Raw genomic sequence first — 12909 nt, 5'->3', positions numbered from 1 at the left:
AGAAAAGAAGACCGCCGATTAAAATCAGCAGAAGTGGTGGAGGGCCGGCCTCTATATATTTCATTGCCCAGGTCAATTCTTAAAATGCAATGGCGGGTACATATAAAATGAAATATTTATATAAATTGTATCTGTTATTGCAAACAGCAGAACTAAATACAAATAATTAATTTTGTGAGAAATAATTATGTAAAATAGGTTCAGGAGAGTGACACACAGCAAAGATATGCCAAATGAAAACAGTTCCTCTTTTTATATCAATCATTTATTTTCTCCATACAAATTATAAACATGTTTTTCAAATACTGTACATATACTGAGTTCTATTATATTTTTAAACCTCTAATTTAATGATATATCATTTTATTTATTTTTTTTTTATTTACTCGTTAAAACAACTACTTTGATCCTCATTTCGTTTCATTTATGATAATAATATACAGGTAGATCTTTTTGTTTTCTTTTTTCTCTGATGAATCTTTTTAGTCATTTTTACAATCAAGCTCAATTCTTTGATATGGCAGTTCCAGGATATGAATAAATAGAATTTTAAAGGGATGAAAATTTTTTCGGAAGTTCGTCGAATTAATGGGCCGAATAAGCATAGTCAATATTTTCATAGAGATAAAATTCGACTTAATTACATTAGAGATAAATATGTGGTTTAAAGCATAATTAAAAATATTCTGTATCATAAATACATTTTAGTTACTCATCTATGTATCTAACTATTTATAAATACAAAGAGTAAATAAAATTGAATAATTCATAAGTAATTGTTTCGTTTTGTCAGTAAGTATATAATTTATAGACATACAGTTATTTAGCAATATAATTTCTAATATAGATGAACAAAAAAAAAAGTAAGTTAATAAAGAAATATTAAACATCTATTCTTGTACCAAAGTACTGTATCTGTAGAAAAAAAAAAACTGATTAGTCTCTATGAAAATATTAAGAATATTTTTTGCATTTTAACTTTAATTTTGAGATGTAGAACTGGATTGATAACGAGTTGCAAGCAAAACAGTTTCTCTCTTCTCACGGGAGTACTTATTACAAAAATGTAGCTGCTGGAACTTGAACAATTTCTCATGGTCTTCATGTAAATATATACAAAGATATTTAACAAATCTGAGTCAATCGATTGATCGTATCGTATGTTATTGTGTACAGTGCAAGTTGTTCCTTTTTTTTTCTTTTCCTTATTCTACTTCTGCATTTTGTATCTTTTTATCGGGCCTCGATTTTCGATATCAGATATTCAATATAGAGTGAGAGAGTACTATTTTCTATCTTCACAGAAGACATAGATAAATATATATTTTTATAATCTTTCCTTATAAATGTAATTCGCTTACTTTAAAATCATTACGCGTAAATGTCAATAATATTAGTGTCGGTGCTCCTTTTTCTCAATTTCATACTCGTTCTACCTGTTTTCAAATTTCCGTACAAAATAAAAAATCTACACGATCCGAACCAAATTCATGTGAGTATCTTTCAAAAATATTGTAAAATTTTTTTAGAAACAATGTATTATTAAATAATTCGATATGTAACCACGAGACATTACCTTGTTTATTATACATGTAATTATAATTAAATATGTATTATGAAAGCATTACATATTATATTTATTGAAATTGCTGTAAATGCAAAATAAAAAACTTTGTTTTTGATAGTTATTGATAAGCAACGTATTGCAAAAAGCTTATCCATATGCAGCATAGTCGTGGTTACAACTCCAGTTTAATATGTAAACGATTTTACTAAATTACAATTTACATATTAACGAAAGATATAAGTAATAAAAAACAATAAAGGAATTACTATTGGCTAGCCATCCATTTGAAAGAAATACTGCTACGAATCGTTTTTGAAAATCATACTTGCAAATGGATATATTATTAAGAAGAATTATAAAGCTACTTTCTTCTATATTTACTTTTATGTTTTTAATTTCTGAGAATTACTTTCAAATAGACACTGAGCTTATATGAAAAAAAAGAAAAAAAACGGTAACAATGAGTAAAACATATAAAAGCTGCCAGTTAAAAAAACACATTCACATATCGATTAAATATAAATTTAATCGATTAAGTTTCTACTCCAGTCAACCCATATAGCAAATTCACTTCTCACCCCAAATAAAAAGCGACATTTCTGACTAAAAGAGATCAAAATACATTGCCACTTGTTCCGTAAAAGTTAATTAAAGTAAGAATACAGTAAATAATATTATCTTATTAAAATATACACGACCTTTTCTCTTGCTTATGTTACTATTTACTCTTCGATAGGCAAGTCCTGTTCTGGGAACACACAACAGATCGAATTAAAAAATAAGTAAAAACTTTCTGTGCGCAATTACACATAATTATATATATATATATATATGAGAGATGTGATTAAATAAAGTCAACTGCAAGATATGGTCCTCTACTCGTTTAAACAATTGCCACTAAGTTCATGAAAAATCTCCGTATGCATTCTCTATGGTCCATGTTTGTGTAATATGTAAATAATATTATTAAGTACGAAACGTATTTTGCAACGCGGACTATTGTATCCTCTTATATCAGTTCTTTGAAAAATATTTTTAACTTATAGAGATTTGGAGAGCGATATTGAAATCAGATCGAACGATGTATCATAATTTAAATACTGACGTTTCATGTCACTATGAAATCGCCGCATGTTTTGCTATATTTTTTTTTCAAGATCGATTTCAATACACTCCTGATCGAAAAATGCCAAGATCGGATTTTTAGAGTAATCAAAGTTCCTATTACATAGCTATAACTTATGATGTTGGCCTTCCATCTGTATAATCGATGTATATCGATCTGGTATATCGCTTTGTAAGTGTAGAGAAAGATAAAAACAAAGTACGCTAAGTAAGGAAAATCATTCATCAGTAAGAAATACTATAGAAAATGATCTTAGAATACAAAGTGATTATAAGAAATACAAACACATCCCTTTAACCTAAGTGTCGCTGCCTAATCAGAATGAGTTTGCACATAAGCAAATGCGTTTTAAAAGATTAAATTTGAAATATATATATATAAATAATCATTCTTTCTTATCAATTACAGATTGATCACTGCAGCAAGTCTCACTGATAAGAAATTTTGCATAATGTAAAAAACAATTCTGTAACAAAGCTTAAAGAAACGCATGTTAATATGTTAAATTTTTCATTTTTCTTCTGTTTCTTACTTATTTTGATAATTAAAACAATATATATAATATTGTATTTCATACTACATAAAAAAAATCATAATGGCATATCTCTCGATCAAACTTCATTTCTTTTAAAACTTAAAAATCACTTAGATAACTTTATACACGATCATTTATAACAATGTAAATCGTAATCATTGCATTAATATTTAACATATATACTCTTATACGTAATATATGTATATCTGTGTGTGGATGTTTGTCTCGAGTCTCTATAATATATCGTCTAATTTAATAATAAAACTATAATACTAAATCAAATATTGAGGTACCACGCCTTTCCGAGATCAGAGTCTGTTTCTGTTTTCTCTTTTTTTTTTTATTTTTGTTGCATAATTATATCTTTCTATACAGTTTTATACCAAAATTTATTGTCAATTTTAAATTAATTTATTACAATATAGTCTCTTTCATTAAAACCGATACTCTTTAAGAATAATCGGCGGTTTATTGAAACGTCGATTATAAATAGGATTTTATTATTAGAATCATAAAATATATATATGAAAAACTTTTTAATTCCTATTTTATTATAAAATTTACAATTGTATGATATTTTAAAGACATTGTTCAGGATAATGTAAAAATTTCTTCTTATATCATGTTAATTTTTATATATTAACTCAAGTCAACAAAGTATAATTAAATCAATTGAGTTACTAAAAATATAAATTTTGAATCAAACTCAAGCTCGGGCTGGCCAGTACTCTATTATATGTGTGTACATATGTGTGTAGAGTCCTTGTTAAGGAGTTTCACGGAAAACGTTCGCAACATATACCATTTATTTTACGTTACAAAATACTCGTATTCGAGGATAGAAATTAAACTTTTTGGGATATTTCTAATATTTATTATATAATACTTAGAATTTTTCATCTTTAATTTAATTTCTTAGCATGCACAGCCGGTTCTTGAAATATCGCGCAATTTGTGTTTCTTTTATTCTCTAATATTTCTCTACAACTAATTCTTTAAAATGAGAAAAAAAACATATTCTTTATAAAATTCAATTTATGAAATTAGTATGTTACGTTTTGTTTGTAAAAAAAATTTACAAACAAAAATTTATAAAAGAAAAAAAGAAAAACGTATGCAATGCAATATTATAATTATACATAGAGGATGTTTTATTATAACATCTATTATTTACTCAATATTTACACCTGTTTATAGAATGATCTATCATTTTCATGTCATCGACCGAATATTTTCCATCGAAACTCTCCTATGGACGCGAAAATATTTTTGTATAAGTGTAAGCATGTTTACACCTACATATTCACGCAACATATCGCGCAATCAAATTCCTCTATTCTAAGTATTCTATTCTAAATCAGCTGATTTCCTGTAAACTAAATTTCTCTCAGTAATTGTTCACTTTAGGGGACCCAGCTCCGATGACCTTGACATATGTTGTCAAAGTCATGATTCTGAGCAACTTTGCCGTAACAATTAGGTGGCGGTCGTGTTGTTTTTGAGATATTAAGCATCGTTTTAACAGTAGTGAAACCTACTGTTGCGAAGCAACTCTTACTCCACCTCTTCTTCTGCGAATGAGCTCGCAACTTCTATGTCGTTTTATGTTGTAAAGTGTACACGTGAATAACAGTAGGTTCCGCCCCCCCCCCCCTGTGGGGGGGCTCCATTTCTATTAAAAATAACTTAACCCAACTCATTTAATAGTGTATGGCAGCTGTCGCTTCGCGTAGAAAGTCGAACCTACTGTATTCACACGTATTAACTATTGGAACTATTGGTAGTATACAATAGTTCAGACTATTGAGTCTGAATATCTCAAAAATTATAAGAGTCCGCCACCTAGTTGTTAAGGCAAAGTTGCTCAGAATCATGACCTTGACAACATATCAAGGTCAAGGTCATCGGAGCTGAGTCCCCTAAAGTGAACAATTACCTTTCTCTTTATTACTTGCTGTTTCCCAATTTTCATAAATATGATATTATTGACATTTCCATGTCAATAATATCATATTTAATACAATAATACAATGAGAAAAAATATAGTGTATAACATTTCCAATCTGTTCGCGTCATTTAGAATAAGAATGAGAACTAAAGGGAAGATTAGAGGAAATGCTCGACATCGCTCGATTCCAATAACTTTAGAATAGAGCAGTGCTCGGAATTAATTCCATATTTTGGGCCGATTTCTGAGACGACACCTATTGTCTCCCCACTACCATTTGAGACTCGGCGATCCATTGATACCATTTGAAGCCGCCGCTCACGTGACGCTGTGCCTCAGGGATACGTGTCAAGTCTCGAGTGGTAGTGAGGAAACAATAGGCGTAGCCTTAAAAATCAACCCGAAATGTGCAACTAATTCCGAGCACTGGAATAGAGGAACTCGGCTGTATACATATATTGTATTTTCACAATGTAATTATGTGTGTATATGTGTATGGATGATCTTTATGTGATGGTAGGCACTGATGGGGGTGGATGGCTGCATGGCGAGCAGGTTCAAGCAGGCTAGTCTTGGACCAATCTGTATATGTGATGCTGAGCACCATGTTCAGATGTTGATACTTCGAACACATATGCCGTACATAATAATGTTTCCTGCGTATCCCTGTTCGTGACAACCTGAATAGAGAAAAGGTAAAAGTAAGAAAATATATACCTTTATAACATCTATAATACTAATTATTTGTAACTAATTTTTTGTACATACAAAGAAAAAATACAACAATATCCTAATAGAACTTGTAATGTAATCGTGAAATCTAAACAAATCAGTTTAGAATTAATAAGATTAACTCAAAATATAATTTTTCTTAAATAAATAATTTTTGAGCTGATTAGGCATTTGAAATGATCCTTAAATTTCAATTCAAGAATGAACATAAAAAAATTATTTATAAAATATATAAAAATTGACACATGAATATCAACATACCTGAAGAATGGTGAAATTTTCAAGAACGCTATTCATCATGTACTTTTCTGGTAGGTGCTTCAGTTTGTGGATGAAATTAATCATATATTCGCACATAGGTGAACGGCTAATACGGTAAACGAACCTGCCATTCTCAAACCTGGCGTACTCCGTTTCTACCTTCTCTACTACCTGCTTTCCGAAGGAGCATACTTTCGTCGAACACGTTATCGTCATGTTCTCGTTGCTCTCGTATCTGTTAATAGAAAATACAATATACATATTATATCAAACTAGAGTTAAGTAATCAAAAAGCTGACGTTACTCACTGGCTCGTGACGCCGTAGAATACTCCACTTTCGTCTTGGATGTTACTATTGAGATCAGCCCAAAACTTAACAAGGAAGAAAGCCGCTTGCGGTCCTTTATCGTAAAGCTCTTTAAGACCGCCCTTCTTTTCCGGGAATTTGTCATATATCTGTTTAACGTCGACTGCTTCTAATAGCGGATCGGCGTATGTCGCGGAACCTCCTATATGGACGAACAAGTGTTTGTGGTACTAAAAAAAAAAAGAAATTTTTATATACGTAAACGAATAAATTCATCAATGTGCTTTGTTTATTTGTATATCGTCTTTATTTATCCAAGAAAATAAATCTTTAGAGGTTCTTCGACTTTTTCGTTCTTTGCTATCTACGCAAATCAGCCTTTATCATTAACAGCTAATTATTCAGACACGATATTTATAAAATTATATTTGCCATGTTAAAATCTTCTGTGATTATCATTCTGCTATATCAATATAATCAATAGTTGGTAATTCCGATTATATCAGTGTGACAATTTTTAATTTCTACTATTTGAAATTAAGTGAAGAATCATCCATAATGATGCTTTAAATATCTTGCAAGTTATATATACTTAAGATGTACTTAATCATTTTCGTGAAGTTTTGTTTACATTTTTTTTATCAGACACCAATAAAATATGAACATACTAGATTTTATCATTAAAAAATTTCTTAAAGGTATACGAACACTTTTGCAATATAAGAAGTAATGTACATTTGGACTATCATGATATCTTCTCAATTAATAATTACGATGCTACTTACAATCTCCTGTTCTCTTTGTTGTTCCATGTAGGCCGAAAACTCGACAAGCCTGAGCTTGTGAGTCGCGATAGCACGTCCTTCCCATGGTGGTGCAGGCTGCGCTTGGACCAAATCACCGCTCGAAACCGCTGTCGCCGGTTTTCCGGTATAGGCAGGCTGAGGGAAGGGTTTGACATCCTGGGACGTTCCAGGTTGCAGGCCTGGCTGCCAAAATTGCTGAAAGTATAGCACGAATTTGTATTTAATAGTGATACTCTCACATTAACAATTATAACAATTAGTCAATTTTCGTACGCTTGATGTTTATTAATAATGACTAGCTCATTGCTATGTAATGAATAAGTGACGCTTTAGTTACATAATAGTCAAATTTGCATAACAACACGATTGTACATACTATAATCATATAACTATAAATACTATTTAAAAAATGAATTAAAAGTTGATAATTTTAAGCAAAAAAAATTGATATATCCGTTTCTCTTAAACTATGGATAAAACTTTCAACCTGCATTTTCAAAATTTTTCCGAATATAATTGATTGTATTACGTAAATCTTTATATAATACAATATTATAACTGTTTCAGTGAAAAAAAATGTTTACAAAACATTCCGTAAAAGCCATCGAGCCGTCGGGCGAGAAACGAGCGATAGGAAACAAAATGAATAAACACAAATAAAAGAGAACAACAACGACAATAACAACAAAAAGCTAATGATCGTATTATTACGTAAAAAGAAAGAAAGACAGTTTGATAAGCCACAACGAACATTTTTTATTATGCAGATATGTCAAATGTAACGCATACATATACTTAATTTGTGTGTATACGTATCGTATACAGATATGTAATGCTTAGGAATATGTATGTACAAGATTAGAGCGATGGACAAATTCAACAATACACAACAAGGGCCCCCAGGGGCAGCGCAACAGCAGAGAGCCAGGGGAGATGTCACTTTTGCGAGGGATGGTTAGTTTTCAACGCAAAAGCTTTCGCGCCATGAAGAAAAGAAAGTACACGATTGATCACGGAAATAGCTTTCTCTTGCTATTTTCCTCGTTCTCGTTTCATAATTAGATGCGAAAAGAGCACAAAAGAACAAAACATGACAGCAAAAAAGCGAAAAACCTAGTTAAAGAAACAAAGGGAACACTATTCACCGCCTCTAATTAGTTAATATTATTTTATCTCCTTTTTTTTGTACAAAACGCAAGATACACAGAAAACAATCTGGTAATAGTTACCAAATGTTGAATGAAATAATACCAATCAAATGTTCTGTTAATGTAATAATTTTACTTTCTTAAATATTTAATAAGAATTATCAAACAGTTGGTTATATTATTATGTTTGATAATATTTATTAAATATTTATAAAAGTAAAATTATTTTTTATTATATTAACATTTGATTGACATTATTTCACTCAACATTTGGTATAGCTATTACAGACTTTTTTCAGTATAAATGCAACACAGTCAAGTCAATTTAAAGATACGAAAACAATTTTTTCAATGTTGAACAAATAATTGTCATTGTTCGCAAATGGATCATTTTATTTCAACATCAAACATATCTTTGATATGTTTAACAATGGTCGGAGAAAAATTTAAATTATAATATATTATATTGGTGTGCAAAAGGCTGAATATTTTTACTGAGATCAAACAATTCATTAATTGCGAATGCACATTATTTCTCAGTACAATGTTGTTAAGTTTTAGTATCATTCGTAATATTTCCGGAATGACATTTTAATTACACAGTATTATCTCAAACTCTCGTAAAACAAAACAATTTATAAGTCAGTCGACAAATCACGGCATCGCCTTCAATACACGGATTAGCGGTTATCGAGCAAAGCGCTTGAAAATAGTTTATACAAACTTTAAAAGAAGAAGCTAAATCGGCAATACTGATAATAAAAGTAAAATTCGTCAAAGACGACATTTTATGACGACACTTTCTTGCGAGGCTTTCAATCTATTGATATTATACGAATGATATCATATAAATCAATATAAATCGGAAATCGATTGCTATTTCGTTTTAAAATTATATTATATGTATAACAGTCACTATATTACACATATAAATTCCATTTTAGCCTTTACATTTAAACAACCAACATTTATCGTTTATACAAATTCTTTCATCGCCTGAGGTTTAATTTTATTTAAAGAAAAAATCCGTACATAATTTTTGAAAATAAACTATTCTAAAAGTCGTCTTCATTTGCCTGGAAAATTTCACTGAAAATTTATGTAAAATTGATCTTTGACAACAATAAGGAATACAGCGTTTTATATGTAAAAATCGATCGAAGAAAATTCATAATTTAAGAGTCAATGCAACAATTATAAAAGCGAGAGAGATTGAGGCCGCTTGTTTTACTTAAAAGCGGTTCGTCAAGCGAAATCACCAATGCAGTGATTAACTTAATTAATTCGCATTTTATAGAGTCGTCTCACCCTAAAGCTCGTGGCTCTTTTTAAGAGAAAGACCGATAAAAAAAAAATGTCTCAAGGGGTTCTCCGAGATCAGGACTTACCGCTCCGGGATAGGAGACAGGGGTGGAAGCATGAAGGGCAAGGGTCCCGCCCATGAGGGGCATCTTGTTGTGTATCGCGCTTCCAGCTGATACTATTTGGGCGCTTGACATGCTTGACATTGTTTGGAGCGCCTTCTCCTTGGCGGCATGATCCTGACAAATTTCCAGACCGATTATCACGCAATGCCAGACGATATGGTATCATATTATCAATATATGATCCCCTTATATATGTAGAATTTGTTTTTGTAATCATTTAGCTTTAGTTGTAATAACTATAAAGTAGTTTATTCAACTACATTAATTCCACGTATAATACTTGTACAGTTGTCATCACTATGTCTATCTTTTTCTTTAAATGCATTAATACGTGTCTCAGGAGACTGAGCAATCTTTAGACATTAATTCTTTAACTCAGAACAGATTCCTCTTTCAAAAGTATTTTGACAAAAACCAAATTTCTTAGTATTCATATTTTTACTTTATAATTTTCTGTATTTGTATAATTAAACTGTGAATACACGTATGTTATATTCTAAGAAAACAAAAACTCGTTGAATTAAAGTAAAAAACATTATTGGTACTGTGGGCCACTGAGGGTTCTAGTTTACCGACATAGATAGAGGCTAGAGAGAGAGACGAGGAATGAGGAAGGACATGATGGCGGAGAGAAGAGAGGCACGAGGGACACGCACAAAAGGAGCGGTCGTAAGAACGAAAATTGTAGAGTACTGTGTGTAAGAAATCTCTAGTAATAAAGGTGACTACAGTACCTTAACAAATTGATTAAGATTAAGATAAATCGACTTCGAATTGCTAAAAAAAAAAAATTAAATTAATTTTTTCAAAATAATTAATATAGATGCACGTTTCTTGTAAAAATATAAAATGGCGAATAATGAGATATGTATATAAAATTAAAACAAAGTTGTGAAAATGTTTAATACAAAAATTTATACATAGATCAGCCTACCAGTATTTTTGAATCGCAATATTACTGTGAATCGTAGTGCGCATTTTTTTTAAATTATAATTATTCACTTCGTGGAAGGACAAACGCAATGTGGCTCGAAAAATAAAAAAATTCGAGATATTCGGGACTCGCGATATCAATCAACAGTCAGCGGATAAATTCGTAACATTCTCAATGATGCGAATCAATTTACCGGCCCCGGACGCGCGATTACCGGCGTCCCTTTTTTTCTCCCTATTCCACCTCCCCCTGATATTTTTTTTTCCCCAATCCCTCGTTCATCGCGCGTCGCACCGCATACGATGAAATCGATCGCGATCGCGATCGTGCAGTGCAGTTGATTGCAGAAACAACAGCAGCGGCGGCGGCGGCGGCGGCGGCGGCGAATCCGGTTGCAACAGAAATTCGCGGGAATTCGGCGCGCTTTTATCGGAAAGCCGTCGTTTTAATCAGCGCCCGACCGAAAATCGCTGACGAGGCGAACGAGAGGTGGTTCGTTGCCGTGACGTTCGGAAAATTGCCATGCCCACCGCCACCACCATCATCCAGTCCCACACCAATTCACCCCCGCGCCCATTTGTCTCGCACTCTCTCCCTCTTTCTCACCCTCGTTCCCACGAGAGCACGGGGATTTTCAATTTCGTTCATAAATCCGTAATGGAGGAGTCACTACGAGTGCCGGTCGACCGGAATGAAGCGCCGCCCGCGTAACGATGCGAGCAATAAAGAATTTAGCCGACGGTGCGACCGAAAATCACGGGTTACATTTTGCTCTCGACGTTGTTTACGCCCTTCGTGTGTTCGCTTCGAAATACGCGGGGTGAGTATCCTGAAAAGCCGCTGTTCCTATTACCTACGGATTTTTCGATCAATTTGCAGGCGAATTTTGTTTAATGAAATTGTCGATGTGTATACATCAATAGTGTATTCCTAACTTGGAAATAGTTGAAAATGAAAAGCTCGCCTTGGATTGCGTAAGAAAACCATGGAATTACAAATAGATCATAAAAGTATTAAGCCTCAGTTAGTTTTACATAAAATTCTGCTTTATTACAATTTTTATTTACAATTTATGATGTTTAAAAGTTAAAGTTGTCTAGCAAGGCATCTGTCTTAAAAATTAAATACTTATGTATAAGTAATGTAAATTAAATTTACAAAAACAATAAAAAGGTGCGCCAAATGTTTTAATAAATGAATTTAATTACTATAAATTTTTTCACTGCGCGAGTTGTCGGTAATAGCTCAACTAAATTATATAATAAATATGAGACAGAAAAATTAATAAAGCAAAAAAGTAATACAATTATTCGTTATATAAGCAATCTACTTCTATACAATTTTAGTATAAAAGCAATTAATTCTTTATGCAACTAATTTTATCTGTTAATATGCTAATAAAATTTATTATGTACAAGATAATTAATAGACAAATTCGTTAAAGAAAGTTCTTCGTAATTAACAAAATGTTAAGTAACTATAATGTAAATAGAAATGCACGGGGTAAACACCATTAAAATTTCTGTACTTTTATTGATAATTCGATTATTAAAACAATCTGAATTTTCACGAGCTAAAGTTGAAGAGATTTGGGGAATGTAGCCAAGTTATAATGCATATTCATTACACAATTTTCGGAGTCTTCTATCACAATTTTCTTTCATAATACCTATGTATTTTTAATCTTTTTAATTTTGTCAAAACTCATAGCAATCTAGAATACAATATTTAATTCTCTGTGAATGTTACAAAAACGATACGATGTGTTGCAAAATTCGTTCTAAAGCCTTTATTACACTTCTAATTGAAGATTACTTAACTTTTATCCGAAATACCTTGCGATGCAAGCGATGCAACATCAAGATCGGTGAGATTAACCGGCGCGTAAAGTCGATTTACAGAACGATTGCGCGAGTTTTACCGGATAGAACGTAATTTTTTATGAATGTTGGATGACATCGATTACCCGCGAAAAGTCCATTTCGCTGTGCGGGCCGTTGTTCACGTTTGTGCAGGGTGCACGCTGAATTTGCAGCGGAAAATCAATTCGGTTAATTGAGAGGGTGCAATCCGTGTCGTTTTTTTTTTAATTTCCACTCTTCGTCCCACATGTCGCC

General features: G+C 31.8%; 1 protein-coding gene across 3 annotated transcripts in view; it reads right to left on the bottom strand.

Moving 5' to 3' along the window:
• Positions 1 to 5624: 5624 nt before the first annotated feature.
• Positions 5625 to 12909, bottom strand: part of scalloped (TEA domain transcription factor 1 homolog scalloped) — a 156864-nt gene continuing 149579 nt past the window's right edge. Inside the window, exons 5-9 of one of the 3 annotated variants that reach the window (XM_018548752.1) lie at positions 9820 to 9972; positions 7263 to 7478; positions 6478 to 6707; positions 6170 to 6404; positions 5625 to 5856 (exon numbers count right to left, since the gene is read on the bottom strand). In XM_018548752.1, the coding sequence (XP_018404254.1) occupies positions 5743 to 5856; positions 6170 to 6404; positions 6478 to 6707; positions 7263 to 7478; positions 9820 to 9972 (948 nt within the window). In that variant the 3' untranslated portion in view covers positions 5625 to 5742. The remainder of the gene's footprint in view (positions 5857 to 6169; positions 6405 to 6477; positions 6708 to 7262; positions 7479 to 9819; positions 9973 to 12909) is intronic. The other 2 variants (XM_018548743.1, XM_018548760.1) reach the window with 2 other exon arrangements.

The sequence above is a fragment of the Cyphomyrmex costatus genome, unplaced genomic scaffold, assembly GCF_001594065.2.
Source record: "Cyphomyrmex costatus isolate MS0001 unplaced genomic scaffold, Ccosl1.0 scaffold123, whole genome shotgun sequence".
Classification (NCBI taxonomy): Eukaryota; Metazoa; Arthropoda; class Insecta; order Hymenoptera; family Formicidae; genus Cyphomyrmex; species Cyphomyrmex costatus.
Note: the sequence above shows the minus strand (reverse complement) of the source record. Positions and strands in the feature narration are given on the sequence as shown.